At 44.0% G+C, this 24,163-nt stretch overlaps 1 protein-coding gene across 1 annotated transcript in view; it reads left to right on the top strand.

Moving 5' to 3' along the window:
* The window catches only part of cttnbp2 (cortactin binding protein 2), a 106,886-nt gene that overhangs the window by 23,971 nt on the left and 58,752 nt on the right, over nt 1-24,163 (top strand). The window contains exons 3-5 of the mRNA XM_041038621.1: nt 11,575-11,805; nt 16,395-17,820; nt 22,084-22,389. Of these exons, the coding sequence (XP_040894555.1) occupies nt 11,575-11,805; nt 16,395-17,820; nt 22,084-22,389 (1,963 nt within the window). The remainder of the gene's footprint in view (nt 1-11,574; nt 11,806-16,394; nt 17,821-22,083; nt 22,390-24,163) is intronic.

Raw genomic sequence — 24,163 nt, 5'->3', positions numbered from 1 at the left:
TGGTCCGTGTGTGTCTCTGTGTGTGTGTGTGTGGTCAGGGTTGCTGAGCTCTGTGATTTTTAACTGATGTGTGATATCAGAGGAGCTGTTGGATATGAGCCCTTTGGCTTGTACCTCGGCCTTTTTCATCTCGCCTGTCTTGCCAAGCCGGTGGTAATACACACGTTCAGGTTTAGTACACGAGTGTTTACATACACTGAGGTGTCAGTGTGTGTGTCTGTGTGTGTGTGTGCGCATGCAGCTATTGACTAGTGCTTAAAACTTTGTATTTATGTACAAACCAGTGATAAAACATTTTGTTCTGGTCCAATTACTGTGCAAATTTGCATGTATCTCTGTGTGTGTGTTATTTTTGTGCTTGCAGGATTTTTTTTTTTTGAGGCATGAGGTTAAATCAGCCGGATACAAAGTGCTGACATACATTTAATCAGAAAAATAGATATGCACGCACATGACTGCTTCACAAATTCTGACACACACACGCACACACAGAGTGAGTAATAAACACACTTGCGACCCTATCAGATGTTGGGGGGCTTTTTGTGCCTGTGCCCACAGGGACTATGAGGTTTAATCAAGCAGCAGGCCTGTGTTGGTTTACTGTGGCATTAAGGATAAAAATAGGCTGCAAGGAGCTGACTCCACTGGGCAGCAGAGCCCCTCCACACAGCTGCAAGTCATGCTCTGTGTGTGTGTGTGTGTATTAACTAAAATGTACGTTTGTGTGCTTGCTCCGAAGTGTTTGCCCCGGTTTGATTTGTCTAACGTTTTCTTGCCTGCATTATGTTTTCAAAAAAGAACAGTTGCATATAGCTGAGGGATTGAAGAGCTTATGGGCTCTATATGTGTATGTCTGTGATTGTGTGTGTGTGTGTGTGTGTGTGTGTGTGTCTGTTGTGTGGGTTGTTGTGGAGCCAGAACAGCAGATATGCATAAAGAGATTTATAGGCTTTATTTTGACTTTTTTTTTGTTGAAATTTTCTATAATTGCTAGTCGTGTATTTGGGGTCCTTTTATAGCTTTGCTTTTATTTTGAACTGTTCAAATAAAATTTTCAGTGAAAAAAATGTAAATTTAATTGTTAGTTTTTCTATATACCAAACTGCTCAGTGCATCGCTGTTGAGTATTAGTTCCACATTTTAGGAAATACTCTTACTTGCTTCATTTCTCAGAACAAGATAAGAAGATCAATATCAATTTCATGCCTGTGCGTCATGTATGGAGCTGGAGCCAGGGCACGTTTAGCCTGACTCATTTGGTTCTGTCCAATATTGTGTCTACTAACACATTTAAAGCTCAGTAATCAGCACTGCATTGGATAGAGCAGGCTACTCGTTTCCCCCTGTTTCCAGTCTTTATGCTAAGCTAAGCTAACTGCCTCCCTGAGTGCTCTTATTGGTCTCGTTTGCTAATTGAACTAAACTGTAACAAAATTGTGTGGGTTTTAATCTCAGCCTCCTGAAGCTGTAAAATGGTGGCGGTTTTTCATGAACTTTGCGCCTGAGAAACACAAAATACCAATTATTACTGTGTTCACTTCAGGGTGGAAACAGCATTCAGACCATCATGGGATACTCAGGCTCTCTTAAAGCTCAGACAGATTCAATTCTCTTAAGGCTGAAGCCGTTTAAAGACCATGACCAAACCATGGCAGAGAAGTCCTTAGAAAATCAAACTTCATTGCAGGTTTGAAATTCTTCTGAGGCCATGGTGAAGGAGGAACCTCCATCTCAGTCAGCGGGTGTTTGGCTGGTATCCAGCGTCTCATAGGAGCTCTGAAATTGTCCCGATTTATTGGGGTTACTATTGTTTGTGCGAGAGAGATTTAGGATAAGAGGGTTAGGAAGTCCTGGGAATGTGGAGTCGTGATTTTCATCGGTTGGTGTGTGTGTAGGAGAGAGGGACGTGATGTGCGGTGATGAAACATCACATGACAGAATAAAGTGGGTCTCTGTGCTCATTCACATGAGGATTACTTATCATTAGATCCTAAGCTACTTTTTCACACAGCAGATAACTCAGCCTCAAGCTGTGAGAAGACGGCTTTTATAGTGCGTGTGTTTTCGGTCCCCTGTGTGTGTTTGTAAGTTTGTATGTCCTCCCGTGTGTGTGTGTGTGTGTGTGTATGTGGGCATACAGTATCTGGGGCTTCATCAAACTTTCATTGAAGCTATCAGCTGAGCTCATTAAACATGAGTGGAGAAAGCTGCCGCCGAGTGGGATTCTGGGTAAAAATATCACCACGCTAGGCCTCCCTCAGCCTCTAGTCTGCATAGTAACACATTAACAGTAGAGGTGTATGACTCTGTGTGTTTGTGTGTGTTTGTATTTCTGTCTTAAGCAGATGTATATAGATGCGGGTGCTCCTCACTTTAAAAAGGAATGTTTTTTTTTTCGAGTGTGTCACACCTCGGCCTCATAGCTCTTTGCTGAGAAAATACCAAAATCCCATTTTCCTTTTAAATATCTTGGTGAAGCAGCAGCTGTTTAGTGAATATTCTTATATTATATATATAATATATAATATATATTATATATTATTTATATAAATTATATTATATTATATTAATAAACACATTTTATCCTGCTTAAAGTGACTGATAAAATACAGGAGACTGAAAAGAGAAAATAAAAGTCAACTTGTCAAAGTTCACAATTCTGTCTTTGCCCCTGCAGGGAAAAAAAATAAAATAATGAAAACATCATTTAAGTTTTTGATGTTTCTGGTGTCGTTGACCTTCAAAGCTGAATCACAACACGATCAGGAAAAGACCAGGAGCGAATCAGCCCTGTCCTGGGGTTGTTTCCTCTGCTGGGTTGGTTATATAAGAATGGCCTGGTTCCTCACTGGGTAATGTCAGGTCTCTGCCTCTGCTGACAGCATCGACGCCCCAAGCCACACAACAGCCAACTCCCCCCACCACCACCAACCCACCCCCTCAACCAACCACAGAGAGACACAGAGATAAATGAGTGATGGATTTTGGAATCAGTCCCATTGAGGCCGGTCAAGTTAAATAGTTTGGAGACGTGACGCCATGAGCATCCACTGATTGTGTATTTGACAGTGGTTTCAGTTTGTACAGTACGACCACGAGTATGAAGGAAAATCAGCCATTATTACAAACTGATTTCCATTTAAGAACATACATGTAGTTGTTTTTCCCTTCCTGAGCTGAACCTAAGCCAAAAAAACCCCACTACACCTGCAGTGCTGTGCCTGAACAGCTGGGTGTCTGCTGTACACATGTCTGTTTCCCGATAGGGGAACACATTTATTGTTGGGGATGCATCAATAACACTTTCCCACTGACACCGGAGGCACTCTGCGTTTGCCTGTTTGTCAATACTGAACATCAGAGCTCTGTCAGGTTAGGATTAGATTTATTTATTTATTTTTATTTTTACTGTCCAAGAGGAAATATAAAAAAAAAAACAAACAACATAAAAACAGTGTATCATGTGAGAGTGGTACACTGTGTTCTTCAGTTCAAGAGCATCCTGCAGTTTAACATCCTGTTTCACAGTAAAAGCCTTGAAGCAAAGAGATTTATGTGGCTTTTATTGTGAAGCAGCTGAACGAAGTTCAGTTGTGGCTGGGGATGATCTCACATTCATAACTTAGCAACTCAGCAGTTGTCATCATGTCAACACAGTTAGAGCTGCAGGCACCGACTGTGATTTTGGTGAACCTCAGAACTCCATAATTGTTGTGCAGCAGTACACACCTTCATGATGACATGTCGTATGTAGCTCTGTACTTTAACCTCCTCACTGTTTCCTCCATGGTGCAGATTAAAAGCAACACGACCTCTGTTTTGGATGAGTTTTGGGTGATAAAAAGATGATGCCGGCTCAGTGACGCTTTGAACTATCAACACATTACGTAACTATGAGGGGGTCACCGCTCTGTGCGAACAGGGCCCAGCAGAGGAGGCAGTCATCATGTGTTCTGTTGGTTCTCGCTCTTGCTCATCGTTCCCTTTCATCCTCCCTTTCTCACTTCCCCTCCATCCCTCTCCCCCCCCCCCCGCCCCCCTGACTGTCTCTCCCGGGCTTTTCCTTTCTGTTTCCTCCTCTTTCTCCCTCTGAAACTCTGTTGCTCCCTTTTATCTCTGTCTAATTTATACTGTACCTCCCCCACCTCCCCCATCCATAGCTCACCCTCTGTTATCTGTTTCTCTTTGTCAAATCAAATCCTTTTGCAGGTATTGATCCCCCCCCAGCAAAGTGAAATCCCTTGTGATTGCAGGTCATGGAGTGTCAGATGCTCCCCCTCACTCCCTGCTGGGATAGATATGTGATTCAGTGTTACAGTAACCACCAACCATCACTGCTCTGGATACCGATTGAGATTTATGTGGTGTGTTTTTTAAATGTGGCCTCTTTTATCATCAGGTTAAATCACAGCGTTTTTGATTTGTACATAGAAAACACATCTGTAGTGTCTTTGTATTGTGGTATAAAAGTCCAGATTAACCTGCAGCTGGACCCTGGGGACAAAGATCAGCTGCTGGGTCCCTGATTTAAAGGGCTTTACGTAAGACAACTTGAACTGCTGGTTGGATGATACAGGCAACTTTAACTCGTTGCCTGGGAACATTTTCCTCTGTTTTCTGACATTTTATAAACTGAGTGATTAATCAGATAATGAGAAAACAATTAACGGATGAATCGTTAATAAAGATGGCCTTTTCGTTTTGGTACTTAATCCTGAGCTGTAGGTGACACCTTGTCCATCTTAAGTGTCCAAACTGTGTTTTATGTTCCGCGGTGTATTGGGTTTAAATGTCACTGCCAAATCACAGCTCATTGACTGATAATTTGGGAGAATGCGCGTTGAAGCGAAGATGGGTTAATTGGTGTGTGTGTGTGTGCAGGAGTGTGAATGACAGATGGGCCCCAGGATTCCTGCCGGGGTCAATGCATCTCAAGGGACTATCCACCCCCTGCTGACACACACACACACATTGAGAGCTCTCCAATGTTTTGGAGGCTTCCGTATCTCCAGAGACCAGAAATGGATCCAAAAAGATCTCCCCCCACATCTTCAGCCAATCCTGGCTCCTGATTTGCTCTCTCGCTCGATGCTGTTTGTCAGCTTGTCGCCGCTCTGCCCTAGAAAACCAAAAAAAGAGATTGGAGTCAATGAGGAGGCATCTCAGGAGTGGAAGATAAATCAGGTCGGTTATCACTGAAAGGAGCTGCCGAGGTGCCGATGCTCCGAGGTGCAATTTCTTACATTTGCACCCTGTAATTTCTCCTTGCACAGTACTTGCACAGGTTTGTGGTTGCGGGTATGTGAACGAAGGAGTGTCCGGTTTTAGGTCGTGGGACATGGTTCCTGTCCTCCAAACATCGGGTAATGAAAAAAAATAAAAGAACAGCCATCCATTCAAAAACTCTCAAAAATCAAATGACACTGAATAAACAGAAAAATCGCACTTGAGCCGATGTTCAAATGCCAACCGCCCCTGAGCAAGGCACCGACTCCGGCTGTCACACACTATATAGGCCACGACACGTCACAGAAAATGTTAGAGCTGCCTGAGCTTGAAGGTAGAGAGGGTGTACCGATCAGGGTGCCACACTGACTCAACCCTGTGTGGCTGAAACAGGAACCCACTGAGGGACAGGTCGATATATTGATGCGACCATCATCCCAGCGAGCCTTGGTACTGGCGTAACCGGCAGCGCAGCGGCTGACACAAAGTGTTGATTTAAAAACGGCGTGGCTATAAACCGGCAGCACTTAGGACTATTTGCACGGTAAAGCACTCTGGTTTTAGTAGCCGTGATTGTCCTCCTCTGGGCTCTTTGCTTATTCCATCATGTTCTGCTGGACTGTGGAGTGGAGTGAATGTAATATCATTAACAGGCTCTTTAACAGAACAGCTTTACATCCTTAAATATATTAAAATGTTTCCAGTGAAGTTAAGTGGACTTCATCACTGAACATAATTTGACTTTGTGTGTCTTTTAATATTGTCTCAGTAACACAATTTGGATTTGGATGCCAATTTTGACATGCATGACACTGATCAGCGTCTGACAGTGTGACAGGGCTCCAGTCAGTTTAAGCAGCATGAGAAACATGGATCTGTAATCGACGTCTGTGTGATGATATATTAAGCTCAGATAAGGTTCTTTACATTTCTTACACTCAGTGAATAAAAAAACAAACCCAAAGAAATTCTGCTGTGATGAACAGCTGGCAGAGAGAAGCTGAACTGATGTCAAGGTGTGATTCATCAGGAATGTCTGTTAGGACTGATTAGACTGTGCATATCATATTACAGCTGTCTTTATGCTTCCTCTGGGACTTTTTTTCAATACAACATGAGGCGGAAGCTAATTTTCTCATCTCATTTCTTATTTTTTTTTCCTTTCATTTATTTATTCAAATCCGGCAGAGTGTGGACACCTTTTGTTTTTTGTGTTTTTTTTTTCCAGTTTTCACTCTCCACTGTTTTCCCACATGTTCATCTCTTTCTCTAACCACCGCCCCCCCCCCCCGCCTTTGGAAAGTGAACCGAGCCTCAGCCTCTTGAATCGAGCACCCTCCAGCACATCCCTGTCTTTCAACGTAATGTTTGCTTGTATATCTTTCCTGCCATGAAGGGCTCCTCTGTTTGGCCTGAAAATATTTTTTTTTTTTTGTGTGTGTGTGAGGGCCATGTTGGCTGACATGACATTCACGCAGTCAGTGAATGGAGTTAAATGAGACACTTGAAGACACTGAGCTCTTTTCTCCTCCTCCATGTAAAATTTGGAGCAACCTCTGCTTCTTTCTTTGCCCCAGTTGTTCCCGCCTCACTGCGCCCACTGTCTCTCTCTCTTCACTATCTGATTTTATTTGTTGCTGCTGTCCTTCCTCGCAGCGCTTGTCGTTTCTCACCACGTCTCTCATCTGTCTTCCACCTTCTTCCATCTTGTCTTGCAGCGCTCCATCACCCTCTGCCTGCTCTCTCTCTCTCTCTCTCTCTCTCTGGCTGCGTTCCCTGAACCCTCTCACCCACTGAGGGCAGCATGCCTGTAAAGGTTGATGCTAATAATACTGAGATCTCACTCAGAGCCCTCCATCTCTGCTGCATTAGTAAATACTATAGAGTTAACTGTATTAACTGTATTAAACAGTGATTGCTGGAGGTCTCAGTCGGCTGCAGTTCACATTGTGTAAAGTGAAACACACACTTTGTGAGTTTAAATCCCTCCCATCAGAAATATCTCAGCTAATGAACTGTAATGAGTTTCCTCAAATGAATAGTGGTTACACCCACAAAAAGGGTGGGCAGCAGATACTGGATGTTTCGTACAGATAGTGCAGTGGTTGGGATGTGTAGGTCCAAAACAAAGCTAACTTAATGAAATTGCCTTTTTTTTCATCAACAATGAGAAAAATTTGCTGTTAAATTACAATAAAAATTGGTAGAATTATTTTAGATTTAGGATATTAAAAGTAATAAAATAAACTTAATAATAACAGGCGGGTTACAGACTAAATCAAAAAGAATCACTCAAGGTCCCTTTACCAGCTTGTTCCAGAGCTTTCAGTCACATATTATGATCATCATCAGTACAGAAACCAGCTGAGCAACCACCATGAAGGAGTTAAGGCTGAGAGCTCTGGAAAAAGCTAGCGAGGGGATTTTGTTAATAAATCATCACCACAATATAAGTTAATAGAATTTAAAGGCACTAAAACAAACTCTTTTCTTGCAGAAGTTTCAGTTTCCCTACAAAACCTTCACAGATCAAAGTGGACTGTATAACGCAGCGTTCCTCTAACGACTTCCGATGGATCTATAGGATCAGTGGAGCCTCAGGGGAGCTCAGTGTCTGACAGCTGATGAGATCTCAAAGGATTTAGCTCCTCTGGCTCTAACCCGGATGCTGTAATAGGGTGACCCCATGACCCCGGGCCTCACAACCACAAAATATTGACAAACCCTTTCACAGCTCAAAACAGGAAGAGAAACACACAGAGCTAAATTGGGGGAAAGGACTGGACTGAACGAACTACTGCGTAATTCATTTAAATAACGTGAAAATAAAATGTCATTGTTGGTTTACTAGACTAGTGATTGATAGTTTTGATAGCCAGCCATATAAAAATCAATTCATGAAATAATGGTTGCAGTTTTTTGAAAAAGTCATCACTTAACAAAGAAAAAAGAAGAATGTGAAAAAAGACAAAAGTAAACCAGGAGGACAAGTGAAGGCATGTTGCTTTTGGCAGACAGACTCTGAATGGTGACAGCTGGTATTTAGTGTGAATACCTGTGCATTTCTTTTCTCTGAATACTCACTGAGTAACGCTGTTAAACAACCAAAACCCTTTAATCTGATAAGTAATGACCCTGATCTGGAGGCGAAGAGCAGCAGCCGGTGGACGGAGAGCCTTAATGGTCTCTGCTTCTATGTAAATATTTATGGGAAGATCCGGGGAGTTGAAGGGCAGTTTAAAGACGGCACTGCATCGCTCCTGATTATTTACTTTGGAGCTCTGCGGAGGGCTCCCTTCAGGTTCGCATGGTGCCTTCGCTGCTGCTGGATACTTCAGCTTCAGATTAGAGCTGGATGACTAACTGTTTTGATAACTGAATAATTGTCGTTTTTTTCCAGGATTCCTGAGTTCTAGCTTCTCATTTGTGAGGATTTGCTGTTTTTCTTGGTTTTATGTGCTAGCCAATAAATAATTTGGGGTTTTTTTAACTATTAATGGGACAAAAGCAGATCTTTGAAGACATCAGGTTGGGCTCTAGTAAACCGAAACAGGAATTTTACACTGTTTTATATACCATTTTTCTTTATTGAAAAAGGTTAGCTGTTGGCCCATCTGAGTCGTTGGTGTTGACTGATTGTTTGGTAAATTTAGGCAGAAAAAGTCTAATTAGTTCAGTTAACAACTCCTGATTTAGCTCAGTGCAGTTTCAAAGGTGTTTGATTGTTGACTCTGAACAGAAGTATGAAGACGAGGCCAACACAAACACAGCAAAGAGAAGTGTGTGTGTTTGTTAGAGATGAAGACATGTTTGAAGCAGAAATTTCAGCTCTCAGTTTAATTCCCCTAATTCCAATTTTCCACTCAATTATTTTTTTTCCTGTTTTCACTGAGGTCATTTACTGTCCGGAAAATGTCCTGAAGAGATAACAAAAACACACACACACACACACACCTGCCTTTCCTCAGTGGTGGCGGTTGTGTGTTTATATTGGCCTGCTCACATCCAGCCACCAGCATCAAGCGCAGCCTCAGTCTTCCCAGGATTCACCATCAATCTTTGCGCTCCCTGTTCTTTCTGTGCGCTTAGGACTGTGTGTATTGTTTCCCTCTCCAAACTCTCCTCATCTCCTTCTTTGGCAAAGCGTCTCCCGACACCTTCCTGCCGTTCGCTCCTCTTTGTCCCTGTTGTCTGTTCTTCAGTCTCTCACACTCTGGCGCTTTGTCTCTTTTTCTCGCCCCCGCATTTAATCTAAATGTCTCTCGCCCAGTTATTCAATATTCCTCCCTCACCAACCTTCTGTTGCTGATAGATATGAATCATGGCTCCTGAAACACACCTGTGGAAGATTTTACAAGTATTTGACCTTGACAAAAGAGTCGACATGTAGAATTTAAAAGACCTAAAAACCTGCTTCAGACAGATCTGATGATTTTTGTTGTTCATTTCCTTTTTAAATCTATGTGAAGTGATTTCTGCAGCTTACTGATCTAATACTGTGTCTTTCTGCAACAGAGATTTATTATTATCCTCATCACCCTCTCATACTCTAAATTCTGCATTTCTGCTTGCGTGGAATTTGTGTCTGGAGGTTTCTGCTTTTTCCCTTGAGCTGTTACTCTCTCTCTCTCTCACCACCACTTATGGTCAGAGGGTTTGGTCTCCATGCAGCTGCTGCACTGCAGCCAAGTGGGTTTTGGTTGGGTATTATTTGACCGTTGGATTACTGTGCGTGGTCATCTGGTTGTGGTCAGAATGATTAAGAGCAGGTTTGACGGGGCTAATGTTACTGGACTGTGCTCGGAGCCAACCGACGCCAGCTTCTGCTTGAGGCAGCAGTTTGGATCAAACTGGACTTTACAGAAGCTTTTTCACATTTATTAATCCGCAGGATCTGATGCCACGAGCCCTCTGGCTGTTTAGAGTGAGCACCTATCTGGAAAAATAATAAAAGAAAAAAAAGAAAAAGAATTTAAAAAATCTGAATAATTCAAATACTAAACATATAAAACTAGAGGAAACACTTACAGACCTGGTACTAGACAAACAGTGGATCAGTGTTTAACGTGCACTTCTTGTCTTCTTTTCTCTATCTTTGTTGTGTTTTTATTTTGGTTGTGTCACACCTGCTGCATCTTGCCACATGGGAACGAAGTAAACTTTCACCCAAATGTAGGCAACCAGTCATCTGAGGAACAGGAGGAGGAACAGTTTTCACGAGTCATTGCAGGCTCAAGGCTCTGAATACAGGACAGCGAGTCTTTTATCAGCTCCAAGAAATAAGTGGAAATTCAGGAAGTTGAGAGGTATATTTTATGTTCCACGCACTGTTTATTCATGGGATGTTTCCAAAAAGTTAGCAGCAGATTTTTCTGAACTTCGGTGAGCGTGTAGCTCTCTGCCAAACGATAAGTTTACTATTGCTCTTTCCTTTGATTTTTGTTTGTTTTTTGGCCGTAACCATTATGCTGCGTTCACGTGCTGTTTGGAAAGCAGATTCATCTGCTCAGCATCATTCTGTTTACATTCTGCAGGAAGTCAAAGCTGGAAGATGAATGATAAACATTAGAGGGTGCAGCTGTGCAGTGGAGGAGATTTTCAGTCAGTCGAGGCTCATCGAGTTAAATTATCCACTTTTCTTTCTTTTCTTTTTTTTTGTCATTTGCTCAGCAGGTTGCTCATTTTGTCAGGTGCTCAGTCTGGGCCTTGAATGAACTCATGATACCTGGCCTGGCTGTGATACCTGGTTCAACATTATTCCGTAATGATACCGCGAGCTTCCTTCTCTCACCTCTGACCAGCTCAGAGGACTCCATCTCCCGTCTCCGTCAGCTTGTAACCTGAGAGCGGCCGTGCCTGCTGCAGTGCTGAGTGGTTGTGGAGTCAGGCAGGCGGGCTCACAGTGGACAGGGGCAAGTGGTGGGGGGTTCAGGGGCCTGATGGAGTGAACCTCCTCCTGGGGATGAGGGTGAGACAGGGGCTGGGTTCTGAAGTAGTGAGGAGTGTCACCGTTGAAGCCTCATCATAACCATAAATGTGAGCTTGGTCTCTTATTATCTGCTGTTTGATGACAGCAGACTCATTCACTCAGGTTGTTTAGGACATGAACCTTCCTATGAATGAATGCTGTAGCTGGAGAATGAAGTGATAAAATGCGAAAGCTGAAATGTTTTTAGACTCATTTTACTCTGGTATCCCTCAGTTCAGTGGTTCTCAACCTGTTTGGCTTGTGACCTGCTTACAGGTTGTATGTTATTTGTTAGTAGATCAGCTACACGCTGACACTATCTGAGTTTCATGTGGTGAACAAATGAAATAATGCTGTCTCCTCTCCGCTTTGTTCTCCAGGCTCAGAGGAAGGAGGTGTTTCTACAAGAGCGATACGGCCACTACAGCCTGACCGACCCCTTCCTGGCGCTACAGAGGGACTTTGAATGCGGGGTCCCCAGAGGAGACACGGAGCGGCGGCCCCTTGGCTCCAGCCCCATCTCCGTCCTGGAGGTCGTCATGGCGCACTGCAGGAAGATGCAGGAGCGTATGTCAGCCCAGCTGGCTGCTGCTGAGAGCCGCCAGAAGAGGGTAAGGCACCGGGGGGCAGGAGGCGGGGGAGGGTTTCTGTTAGTGGATGATGTTTGAGTAACTGGGCCAAAAATCAATTACCTTTTTAGAAAATGCCTCATTTATTACCTTGTGTTTATATAAGTGCAGTGTACCTGCTGTGAGTCAGAGGAAGTGAAGGTAAATAGAAGTAAGACAGATTATGTTTATTTACTCTCTACTCAAAACTCTGTGGCAGAAAGACGTGGGGAAGAGAAAATCGCACGCCCGTCCGTGTGCATTAATGTTTTCGGATATTTTATGAACGTGGGGGACAGCAGTAACAGTGTGTGCATGTTGGGTATGAGACTTAATTCCTATTTTCTGGTGTGTCGTTTCTGCTTTTGATGGTTGGCTGTGTGTGTGTATGTGTGTGTGTTTGTCCCCAGGTCTCTTTAGGATTATGTGGCCCTGATTAACTGGGCAGCCAGATGTCTGCTGTGGCTTTGTCCCATTTTCTCTCTTGCTCGTTCTCTGTGCTGAGGAATATGGATGTGTGAAAGTGTTTGGATGTGAGGCTGCCAGAATGAATGTGGGGGAGTAATAAAGAAAATACTGTGTGTGTGCGTGCATGTGCGTGTCCTCTACCTGAACTCTGTAGTAATAACAGAGATGAGATAGTTTTGAGCCAAATGGAAGCTCAACACAGAAACCACACACACACACACGCACACACACACACACATATAAATGAGGAGTTATGGAAGAAGGAAGGAAGGGAGAGGTAGGAGTTGGCTGTTTTGACAGGAAAGCTGGTGAAATAGATTTTGAGGCTGTGGTTACTGCGTCTGAGTGTATTTGCTTCTATCCATAAAATGTGAATGTACAGTTGCTCAGTTTTTATATCAGTCAGTTGTGGCTCGATTGTTCCCACTTATCGTGGTGCTCTCTGTAGTGCAGGGTACATTTACCAAAACGTGTCTGCCACATAATTGTATAATAAGTTAAAAAAAACAAAAAAACAAAAACCCTAAGAATGTGACAAACTATTTGACGCCAACTTTTAATACTGGCTGCTTTTCAATGCTCTGCGCTACAGACACATTTCAGTGTTACTGGAATGGTGCAGTTTGGACTGTGTTCAGGATTAAACCAGCTATTCAGAAATCCATTCCTAAGTTTGAACGTTCTTCTTTCAGATATATGAGTGTAGATATTTGTTCATGTCTGCATGAACATGAACAAATGGATAAGAATTCTGATTATGCTAATCTAAATAATACTAATCATATTTACCACCAACTTTTCAAACAGAATCTATCCACACCAGGATTTTGTGTTTCTGATGCTATACTGATGACACAGTAGGAAGATTTGTTCTTGAATTAAAAATGGAAGCAAAGAGGTTAGTTTTCAGATGTATCAGTGTTTATGAGAGTCTGCATCTGTGTCCAGGGACGATGGTAAACGTGACTCAGATGTACTGTATGTTTTCATTCAGAGCTCTGCTCCTTCCACAGATGGTTTGGTTTGGTTACGAACCCAGATTTGCCCTGAAAACTCAAAAAAGGAAACCCTGTCGTCTGAGAGCAGCCACTTCTCTGTAACCACTCACAACAACAACATAGCGATGCAACACAACTTTGACCTTGAGAGGTTTTCCTCCATTTGACCCTGAAAATGTGCGTAAAAGGCGAAGCAGCCACCACAAAACAACAGTCTTCCCTCTTTAGCTCAGAGTAAATCACCATGTCACCGCTGATTGCACTATTGTACCTTAACTATGAACAACAGGGCATGAAGCCGTCAGGCAGAGTGAGACGGCAGAAGACACAGACTCGGTGTACTGAGAGGGATCTTCTGGTTGCCGGGTAGAGTGAATTTCGGGATTGTCCGTGCTATCTTTATCCTCTCCATCCGTTTCCACTCTTGTCATCCTCCTGTGAGTAAGCTGTTGAATTATCCATGAGGTCTTAGGCAAGCTGAAGGCAAGCAGACATTTGTACGTAACACACTCTGAATCGGTTTATGGGCGTAATGAAGACACCCCCACTCCCTCATCTCCTCCTCCATAAATCAGTTATGAACCCCCCCCCCCCCCCCCCCCCCTCCTGATTTTTCCTCCTTCTCTCATCCCCATTTCTCGTCAGTAGCTGAACAGGCAGCTTCATTCTGATGCGATGCTCGCTGAGACCTGGGTGCTGCAACCGTTCAGGTCTAAGGATAGACCTGTACTTGTAATCTTTATTTAAATATTTCATGAAGCAGTGGGGGATCGCAGGTCCAGGGAGCAACGGTGCTACCTGAGTTGCCTTCAGGGTACCTCCACACAAATGAGTTCCAGTTTAATGTCATTATTTCCCTCTGTAGATGATGACAGAAATCTTACCCACTCTGCTGTGGAGATCATTGCACACTCAGTGCACCTGAACCACTTCATTATGTTGCATTAAACCATATCAAACATAGACACTGTTCTCGGGGGATGTTTGTTCAGGCAAAATATTATGAATTAGGACTTTAACTCTGCATTCAGAGCAACAATAACACCACCAAAAACAAACTGCCTTTTTATTCAGTTTAATGAGACCACTGCGTCGGCACAGGGGGGCTGCTGCCTCATAGAGGTCCTGCAAAAAAAAAAAATTGCACAGTCATCCAGAAAAAAGAAATGATCTGGAAATTACTGTGCACCTGCTGCAAAAAACTCTCCAGAGTTATAAAAGCCTGCCTTTAAAAAAAAAAAACAGAAAACAGCAGGATGGTTGTACTGGCAGGTTGTGGTCAGTCCGGACACGACCTACAGGAGAATATTATATAAAGTTGGGTTGAGAACTTGCTTGTATGATGTGTAGTTAATGGGTGAACAGCCACACTCACAGGGTTGGGTGAGTGTTGAAGCACGATAATTGCATAAACGTGGGAGGAGCAGTGACAGAAATAGCTGAGTTAAGAATGAAAAATGAGACCTGGAGAGAAAAGTCCAAACCCTGCTTACTTCCCCTGCACACCTGGTCAGGCACTGCATGAAGTGGGTTGCTGGTTCTGAAGCTGTTTAACCATCCAGCGAGCACTTCTGTTGAATAAAACTGGCCCTTTTAGAGATGAAGAAGTTGAAAGCTTTTCCAGGAGTGCATTTGAGCAGTTTATGAACTTGTCTTAATCCTGCCTGGTTTCAGTTTTCGCTGCCCAGTGTGTCAGGACCTTTACAGCATCCCCAAACTTGTTCTTCAGAAGCATTAGGCTGACTCACAACAGACATAATCCGCACCCAATTAGCAGCTTGTTGTAGCACCTCCTTTTGAGTAACAACTGGCGCTCCCTCTGCGCTGTCCCCTCTGCTTACAGACCCCTCGCTCCTCCTCAGCATCAGCTGCTGCTGCTATTTACTCCCTGATGGTTTGGAACAGGGGAGGTGCAGGAGTAGAGGAGGTCAGCGGGAAGGGAGGGGGTCTCATTTGGGACAGGGGTGCCGGGGTGTCGACTCTTTTGTTTGAGGCTTGTTAGAGTGATGGGGTCCTGGCAAGAGGGTGGAGAGCCCTGGTTAAGCCCCGTTACCCTCTGTGAAGCCAGCTCTGAGCCAACAATAGCAGCAACGCTCCAGATTTAGAAACCAGGGCTTTGACAAGTCATCGAAATTCAACCGAATGAAGAGGCTGTGTCTCTGTGAATAGATAAATTAGACTCTTTCCCCAAGCCAGCCCATGGATTAGTGAAGTGTCTATTTGTGCAAGTTTGTGCTTATCCATCTATCTTGCCTGTCTGTTCAATCGAGCTGTTTTGTCTGGCTCATTTGATTAATCTGATTTGTCTCTGCGCTCCTTGAGAAAATCGTTGAGGCTCATTTTAGCTTTGTGACCAATGAATAACTCGCATTTGGATGGTTGCATCAGCCCAGAATTCAAACAGCGGCGTTTTCTATGTAATACTCCAGTTACAGACTAAACCCAAATCCTGTGTTTGTAGCCCACATTTTTCTGTGTTAGTCAGGTGATGGATGAAATATCCAGGACGTGCAGGATGTTTTCCTGTGCTAAGATTGGCAGCACGTCGCAGGCGGTCTGCCAGGGAGACAGGCGGCATGAGGGTTGCAACTGATGTATGTGAAGTATGTCTGCGAGAGATATTGGATGTACATGTGAGGCCGTATGTACCATCTTTAACGGCTGAGGTTTGATTGATTTGCTGATGATCTGTTTTAAAAGAGGTGAAGGAAAAGTTACATGTGTATAGTATCACAGTCACTTGGTAAATCTGTAACTGAAGACACCTGATTAACCCAGTGCTCACATGTAATGCCGATGCAAGGTCTGCCGCTAACAGTTATTTTTATCATCAGGTTTATTTTTTTAATTAATGGTTAAGTGTATAAAATATCAGATGGTAGAGATAAAAGACAAAATAGAGAAAAGTATTTAAATGACTTAAACAGTGAAGATTATGCAAATTGTTGACCATGAACTTCCTCATGAACTTCCTGTCATCGATTTAATGACCCATCACTTCAGCGCTAGACAAAGGCTGTGTTTTCTGAAACACCTGTAAGGTTCTCTTGGTTCTCCATTTGTGTGTGTGTTTGAAATATTGCAGTGATCTGTGCCCTGACTTTGTGTTAATTGTTTTTTTTCCAGCTGGAGATGGAGAAGCTGCAGCTTCAAAGCCTGGAGCAGGAGCACCGCAAGCTGACGGCGCAGCTGAAGGACGAACGTGAGAAGAACAAGCACATTGTCATGATGTTGGTGCGAGAGTGCAAGCAGCTTGCCACACGGGTGGTGGAGGAGTCGCAGCGCTTTGACGAGCTCCAGGCTCGCATGGACGAGGAGAGTCGCACCTCTGGCCGGCTGCAGGAGGAGCTGAGCACCGAGCGGCAGCGTAGCCAACAGATGGAGGCCAAGATGGAAAAACAGCTGTCGGAGTTCGATACAGAGCGGGAACAGCTGCGAGCCAGGCTGGGCCGCGAGGAGGCCGAAAGCCAGAGTCTGCGGCAGCAGGTGGAGCAGCTCAGGACTGAACGTGGCGATGGGAAGGATGCCGCCACCCAGCCGGCTGCTGCCGGAGCAGAACCTGCTGCTGCCACCAGCACACCACCCAAACCTAAAGCTCACACATCTGTTTCTGTAGCCACAGAGCCCATCGGCTCTCGAACAGCGTCTTGCCAAACGGACCTGCCCCCCACTGAGGTGGAGGGTCCCAAGAAGACCCCCCTCACTATACCCGTCAAACCAACCCCTGCCAACTATGTGGGCCTGAGCCTGCCAAAGACGTCTGGCCGGGCGATCGTCCACAGCAGTTCAGGAGGACTGGCACAGACAGAGAATGGCTCAGAGGGCCAAGCCCCTCACGGCTTACCCAGCGGGGTCAGCCCCCGTGTCCAGGCGGCCCGCTACAAGTTCCAGGAACAGGACCAAAACGGCACGGCGTCCCAGAGTCCTCCAGCCCGTGACCTCTCCCCCACCAACCGTGACAACTTTGCAGCCAAGCAGCAAGCCCGTCACACCGTCACGCAGGTTCTCTCGCGCTTCACCAGCCCTCCAGCAGGAGGTGCTGGACCCCTGCGTCCAGGTCTGCCGCACTCGGCCTCAGAGGGAGGCCCTTTTCCCGGCCGCCTGAGCCATCCCATCGGCCTCAAGTCGCCCACGGTGGCCAGGATCGACCGGGGAAACCCTCCCCCTATCCCTCCCAAAAAGCCAGGGCTTTCCCAGACCCCCTCTCCTCCTCATCCACCCATCAAGGTGGTGGGGGACAGCAGCCGCTCCCCTGGGGCTGGGCTAAAACCAGCCACTCCCCAGCTGCCGCCCAAACCCGCCCTGGACCTGGTCCCAGCCCTGACGGCCTCTCAGGTGGGTGCCTGCCCCCGCTCCCAGGGGCCTGGCCGGGGCCCTCAGCGGCAGCCGGCAGCAGCATGTGCAGAGTGCCCCCCCGTCATCAGCCCTGCCACCGCTGTCAGTAGCCCCTCCTCCATAAACCCCCCCTCCACCACCTCCTCCTCCTCCATTAGTGCTCCATCTTCCCGTAGCCCCTGTGCCTCAGCAGGCAGCCCCCTGGCAACAGCATCAGGTAAAGGGGCTCCTCCGTGCTCCATCTCCCTCCAGTTCTCCCCCCTGCCTCTTTTCTTCGACTCTTTCCAAGGTGCTAGCCTTGCTTAGCCTAGCATAGTGATCAGGGCACAGGGAAACTGGTCTAACCACAGGAATGCGATGCAGAATTGCACACAGGTCATTTCAGTTTATGTCACTGACTCTACCCCTCAGCCCTAAATTACCTCGCAATATCCGGTGTCACTCTCTGCATTCTCTCTCTACTCATCTCTCTTTCTCTGCCCTTAATTTGTCCTCCCTCTGGGCACCTTTTTTCTCACATGTTGTCACGTTAGCCATGTCGGTGTCAGTAATCAGGAGCGGACATTGACAACATGTCGCTAACATGTGCCTGACTAGAGGTTAGACGTGCCACAGGAGAAGGAGCGTGTCAGGGTGAATTGAGGCAGACCAGGCGTTTCCCCTCTCGTGTACTGGTTTGTAGGTCTTTTACCAGTAACCCCTGTCCTCTCTGAAGCTGATGCCAGAGGCTGCTCTCTCCTTCCCTTCCCCTTTTCCATCCTCCAGTAGCATGCCTTGACCACTCTTCCACTTCCTGCACTCTTCCTGTTTTAGCTTCCATTAACTTGCCCGCTCTGCTTCCTGTGTCATCGACAGCACTCTGTGTGTAATTTGATTGTTTTCATATAAATGTGAGCATTTACATTTACCTTGGGATGTAGTACTATGCCTGGTTGTACTTTGTAGTATTATTAAAGAATAATGCCAGTTTATTACAGCTTGAGTATTAAATTTTACTTTCAATGATCAAAAACATTTCAGCATGTTAATTCCTGAGATCAGGGACTGAGGCGGCATCAGTCAGGTGAGGAAGGAAACACCTGTGGTCAGGATTTAAACAAACCTCCAGGTTATTTGGAAGAGAAAACAAAGTCCAACAGACATCATTACTCAGTCTGTTCCTTGGAAACATCCGTCAGTTTACAGAATAACTTCTCAGTTTAATTTTAACCAGCTTTACCTCCCGTAGTTTTCTGCCCACAGTTTTCCTGTGCAGTGTAAGATTATTACTAACATCTCAGTTGTGCTCAGTGTCCGTATTAAGTTCAAATAATAATGCTTTATCTGTTATCGTCCAACAGCTTATGTTTCTTGCCCAGTCTGAGGTCTCTTCAGAAACTGTTGCTGTGTTCCAAATTATATTATCTGACAGAAATGATGGTGAGACTTTGAGAACAAAACCACGTCGTTATAAACTGGAATTATCCTTTAATATACCTGTGAAATGTGAGAGAATGCGTTTGCATTTTTGAAGCTCCTGTTCTTTTCATGCAGATGGATCCTGATTGAAAAACCAAATTTGTCAAGAACTTAAAACGGATACATTAAGAACATGGCACTCCTTAAAAACTTAAAAAAAAAAAAAACTTGACTGTCGTACAGAGGTTTTATAAATGGTCTTATTATTACTCCTCTGAAAAAATAAACCCTCAGATTTACTGATGTGGCCTTCTATAAAATGTAGGCTGTGTGAGAGGAGTGCGACTTTCCAGGTGTTATTTTCTGACATTTTAAGGGTCAGATGTAGGTCTCTGTAAGAATGAAGAAAAATCTTTGTTACTGCATATTGATCGTTTGGAAAAATTGTGATAACACCAGTGTTGCAAACATTCATTGCATTCGATTGCAGCATCTCCCGCTTACAAATCTGATAAAGCTGTGGAGAACTATGGAGAAATTCTGCGACTTTCCAGACATATTTATCACAGTTTCAAGCCAATGTCACCTGTCGGCAGCCAGAAATGTTTTTTTTTGGCCTTTATTCTAGGGATGCACCGAATTTTCGGCCACCGAAAATTTTCGGCCGAAAATGGACCAAAAGTGCATTTCCGGTTTTCGGCCGAAACCGGATGTTGTGATGACGCAAGCGAAAACAGCGGCCAGTACGAGCGTGTCTGGAAAGGCCAACATGTCCGCGGTGTGGACGTGTTTCAGTAAATCTGAGAAAGACACACGGATGGCGATCTGCAAAACATACTGTCGAAATTTCAAGAGGGGGCGCATCTGCAAAGAATTTCTCCACGTCGGGTTTAACTTACACCTGAAATCCAAACATGTCGATCGCTGTGCTGAGTATGAGAGGAACGCAGCGCAGAAAAGGAAAATCCCTCCGAGCACGCCCACTCCGTCTGTGGCGGACGTTTTTTTTTTTAAAAAGGCAATGAAGTTTAAAACTTAAAGCGCTGCAACTCTTGGTGCATTTGTTGCTGTTAAAGGCCTGTGGACTATGGCAAAACTTTGTTTTGATACACTATTATGTTGTAGGCCTACAGCGAAAATTTTAAAATGCACTTGACTTATATGCACTTTGTGTTTTTGTGAGAGAACATATTTAATTTTACAATCTTGTTTAAATTGATTTATTCTTTGAAACATTCATATTAATTTATGTAATCGTAATGCCTTGTAATTTTAATGAGGTTAGTACACAGTCATAGCCATAAATGCAATGGTACTAATAATTGGAAAAATAATTTCTTTTGGTTTTTCGGTTTTCGGCCTTGGTTTCCTCATTTTCGGTTTTCGGTTTCGGCCAAGAATTTTCATTTCGGTGCATCCCTACTTTATACTTTACCTTTTCCCCACCATCACCCACTCAGACAGAAAGTGCAACCATATCGGCTGCAATAATCCGTGTCTTTGAGATTCACTGCTGCACTTTTTCTTTAATGCTCTTCTTTGTACCTCTTTTTTTCAGTTTGAGACAAATGTCTGCACTGAAATTCTCCACTCTCCCTTTTTCTAACTCATTTTTATCCTTCCCAGTTCAGAGCAAACACGTGAAACCATGGTAAAAAGTAGCATCTCTAGACTTTAGTCTCAGTAGAGCCTAAAATGTTTAGTTGATAGTTTTAGCAGAGTCCTTGAGTTTAGTAATTGTGCCTTATTTTTTCCTGTTCTTTACTCCATCTGTTTGTGTGTTTGTTGTGTTTAATTATTTAAAGTAGTGCTGTATGATTACAACAGTATCCTGCTAAATAAGGTATTTGTCCACTGTGTGAATCATGTGGATGAATGATTGTATTGAAAGATGAATGCTGTCTGTCATCTCACCAATAATCTGAAATGGTGACAGACTCTTTTGTCCGGGCTGCAGCAGATTCCACGCGTCGATTAAATTACAGACGTTTTATTAGAGGGTTCCTGCATTGTGAGAAACCTTTGAATTTAAGTTGCATTTTCCAGGTCAGGAAAAAAAATCAGCATATTCTAAAGTTTGAAATTTTCTTTCAACACATTCAATAAAGATAAATTTATTCATGTGTGTGTGATTAACTAACAGAGATTTATTTGATCTGAGTGTTCAAACATACAAATATGTGAGGCTGAGTTTCTGAGAAATGTGTATAAAATAATAAACAAGATAACCTGAAATACTTCAGTACTTCAGGCAGTCATTAAATAGAATTAAATAAGAGTTGTAATCTAAATGTTATTTAGTTTTGGTTAAACATTTCTAGCAGCAGATCTGAAGAGGGACAGGAGCCTTAACACCAGAGTTTTCCTTGATGATTTCCAGCCAAGGCTGAAATAAAACCTCGGAATGTTGCTGTACCTGTTTACCCATTTCTCCTCTAATCCTTCCATTATCCCTCTGATTTGTTCGTAACATAATGAACCACCACCTGGGATTTAACCAAGAACAGCTTCAGGCTACGGCAGCAGAAGCCAACTTTTAAAGGTTTAGTATTAAATATCTGTGGTAAACTTTTACCTGAGTAACAGTTTCAATTTAGGACTTAAGATGTATTATTTCTTTTTTATGGCTTTTTATGGCCGGTTCATGAAAAAGAAATATTGAAGATGTCTTTTGCTTTATTTTAATCACGTTTTCTCAAAATTCAGCCTCACATGTTTGGTATCTTTGAAGCTTTAACGTTTCCACGTTTAAAAAAAAACAAAACAAAACATGCCAAACATGAGCTCGTCCTCGCCTGTTGGCCATCCACTGGGTTAAATACAACCATTTCAACATTTTTTCTACCTCGAAAATGTTTATTTATTAACTACACGTCTAACCTCACATCTGCTGCTCAGACAGAGGAGACTGTACTACACTGTGTATGGATCTGAAGTGTGCTCTCCTTCCCTTCCAACCCATCCACCTTTGTAAACCCTCGCTCTCCTGTGATCAGCACTTCTAGTCGCTTCCTCTTCCTCCTGCTCTTCCTCCTCCTCCTAGTGTAACCTGTGCTGCTCCTGCTCCTCCTCCCCTCTGCAGGCTGGTGTCCCTCCGTAGTCTCCTCTCTAAGTGGCGGTGGGCCTGCTGCCCTGGACGGCGGGCGCCCCCTGCTCCTCCAAGCTGCTTCCCAGGGAAATGTCACTTTATTGTCAATGCTGCTTAACCAACCAGACCCGACCACCACCACCACCTCCACGTCCACCAACATAACCTCCACCAACACCACCACCACCACCACCACCACCACGGAGGACAAGCCAAACCATCTTGACCAAGACCACCACCTCTACCACAACCACAACCAAACCTCTGCCTTGTTTGCTGCTGCTCAGAACGGACACACAGGTAACTGGAATTTAATTCATCAATACTGGTTAAAGGTACTGGTTGGTGAGGAGGTATAAATGTAAGGAGGCTGCTGCGACCTGGTTGCCTTAACACAGTCAGGACAGGAGCTGCTTTACCTTCACTCAGGACACTGAGGTCCTGTAGCAGCCTGGGTGAAGTTTACCCTCCTGCATTAAAAGTAAAATTATATTTTGGAGACTCATGACTTGAGTATATCTAAAATCTTGGCTGCAGCCATGAACGCAGGTAGAACATTGCGTTTAACAGACACACCTGTACCATGAACTTTACTTTTCTGATGACCATAAATGTTCAAACATTGTACTTTTATCGGATGATTGGAGAATTGTCAGTGAGAGCTGTTATCAGGTTGTGATAATGGATCTTTGTTGGAGGTGTCCTGTTGTGCCTGTCACTGACTCAGGAATGAGTGATGTCTGTGAAGTGTCATATCTTTGACATTGGATATATTTGATTAGTTCTTAGTTGAATAATGCCTGTCAGTCACCTTGTGGTCTCTTCTGTCCACAGAAGTGTATCTGTACATATTAAAGCACAGGTTTGCCCACAGGGAGCAGAAACCCTGTCTTTGCTTTTGGTCAGTGGTTGGCTGGTTGATTGATTTCAAAGAGTAGTGTTGAAGGAACACCCGGCGGCTCGTATTGATCAGTATTGATCGATAAACAGAGGGCGATGCACCTAAATTCAAAGGTTTCAGTGATTGTTCAGTGAGCGCAGCTGATGTGATGTGCAAGAATGAGTAAAAGACATGATGAGTCATCAGAGGATCAGAAGACACCAACATTATAACAACTGGAAAATCATTGTATAAGCACAAGCATGTATACAAGTTTACATGTTTACCTTTTCCAAGCACCATATGTAAAGATAAATAAATAATTAACTTCCATATGATCCATTTACTTAAATAATCAGTAGTTATGTTTGCAAACTGAAGCCATCATCCATCTGCGGTAAGTATTAAACCTTTCTAGTGTCATCTCACTTAGTACATGTGTCTTCATAGGTGCCACATGAGATTCAATTATATTCTTCTCAATGGCATAAACAAGCTGCACGTAGACTGGAGTTTGAACTCACTGCTGAAAACATACCTGCTTCTCTTTTTGTCAGGATCCTTCACAGACTTGGATCCTTTTCTCAGGTGTGACTCTGTAAAAGTGCGTGAATATAAAGCAGAACATGGCTGAAGAAGAGCCAGTTGCTCTGTTGACGTTCTATGAGATGAAGAGTAGGAGGAAGGTTTGCACCGACAGGAGACTGGACACACGATGAGCCTCCACAAAGGAGGTTTTCCTGTTTTAGTCATTTATTTGCTGCCCTTTTCCAGAGCAGCTCACAGTGAGCGATCCAGGGTTTAATGTCTTGTGAAAGAAACCTTCAGAACAAACATGACTTGGATGTTCCAGACATCAAACCTGTGACATTTCTGTTTTAAGACAGATTCCAACCACAAAATCTCCCGACCACCTGCTTCTTTTTACCACAGCTAATCCCCTCTGCAGAAGTGTGGTCTGAGATTGTCATTTCAGTTGAATTAAACATGATTCTGTGCTTTTATTGGCCTTTTGTGAGAAGAAAATGAGATGCTAATGCTCACTTTTGTGGTCAGTTTGAATAAAATATTTCCTCTGTCATGCAGTTTGACTTTGTAGTACACGCTTCAGTGAATAAAATTTGGTTAAAGATCAAGCATCTGCTATATATGCATGAGGGAGCAGTAGGTTAAGCACTCAAGACTGAAGAGGCA

The sequence above is a fragment of the Toxotes jaculatrix genome, chromosome 5 (genome assembly GCF_017976425.1).
Source record: "Toxotes jaculatrix isolate fToxJac2 chromosome 5, fToxJac2.pri, whole genome shotgun sequence".
Taxonomy (NCBI): domain Eukaryota; kingdom Metazoa; phylum Chordata; class Actinopteri; family Toxotidae; genus Toxotes; species Toxotes jaculatrix.
This window is presented reverse-complemented; position numbering and strand designations above follow the sequence as displayed.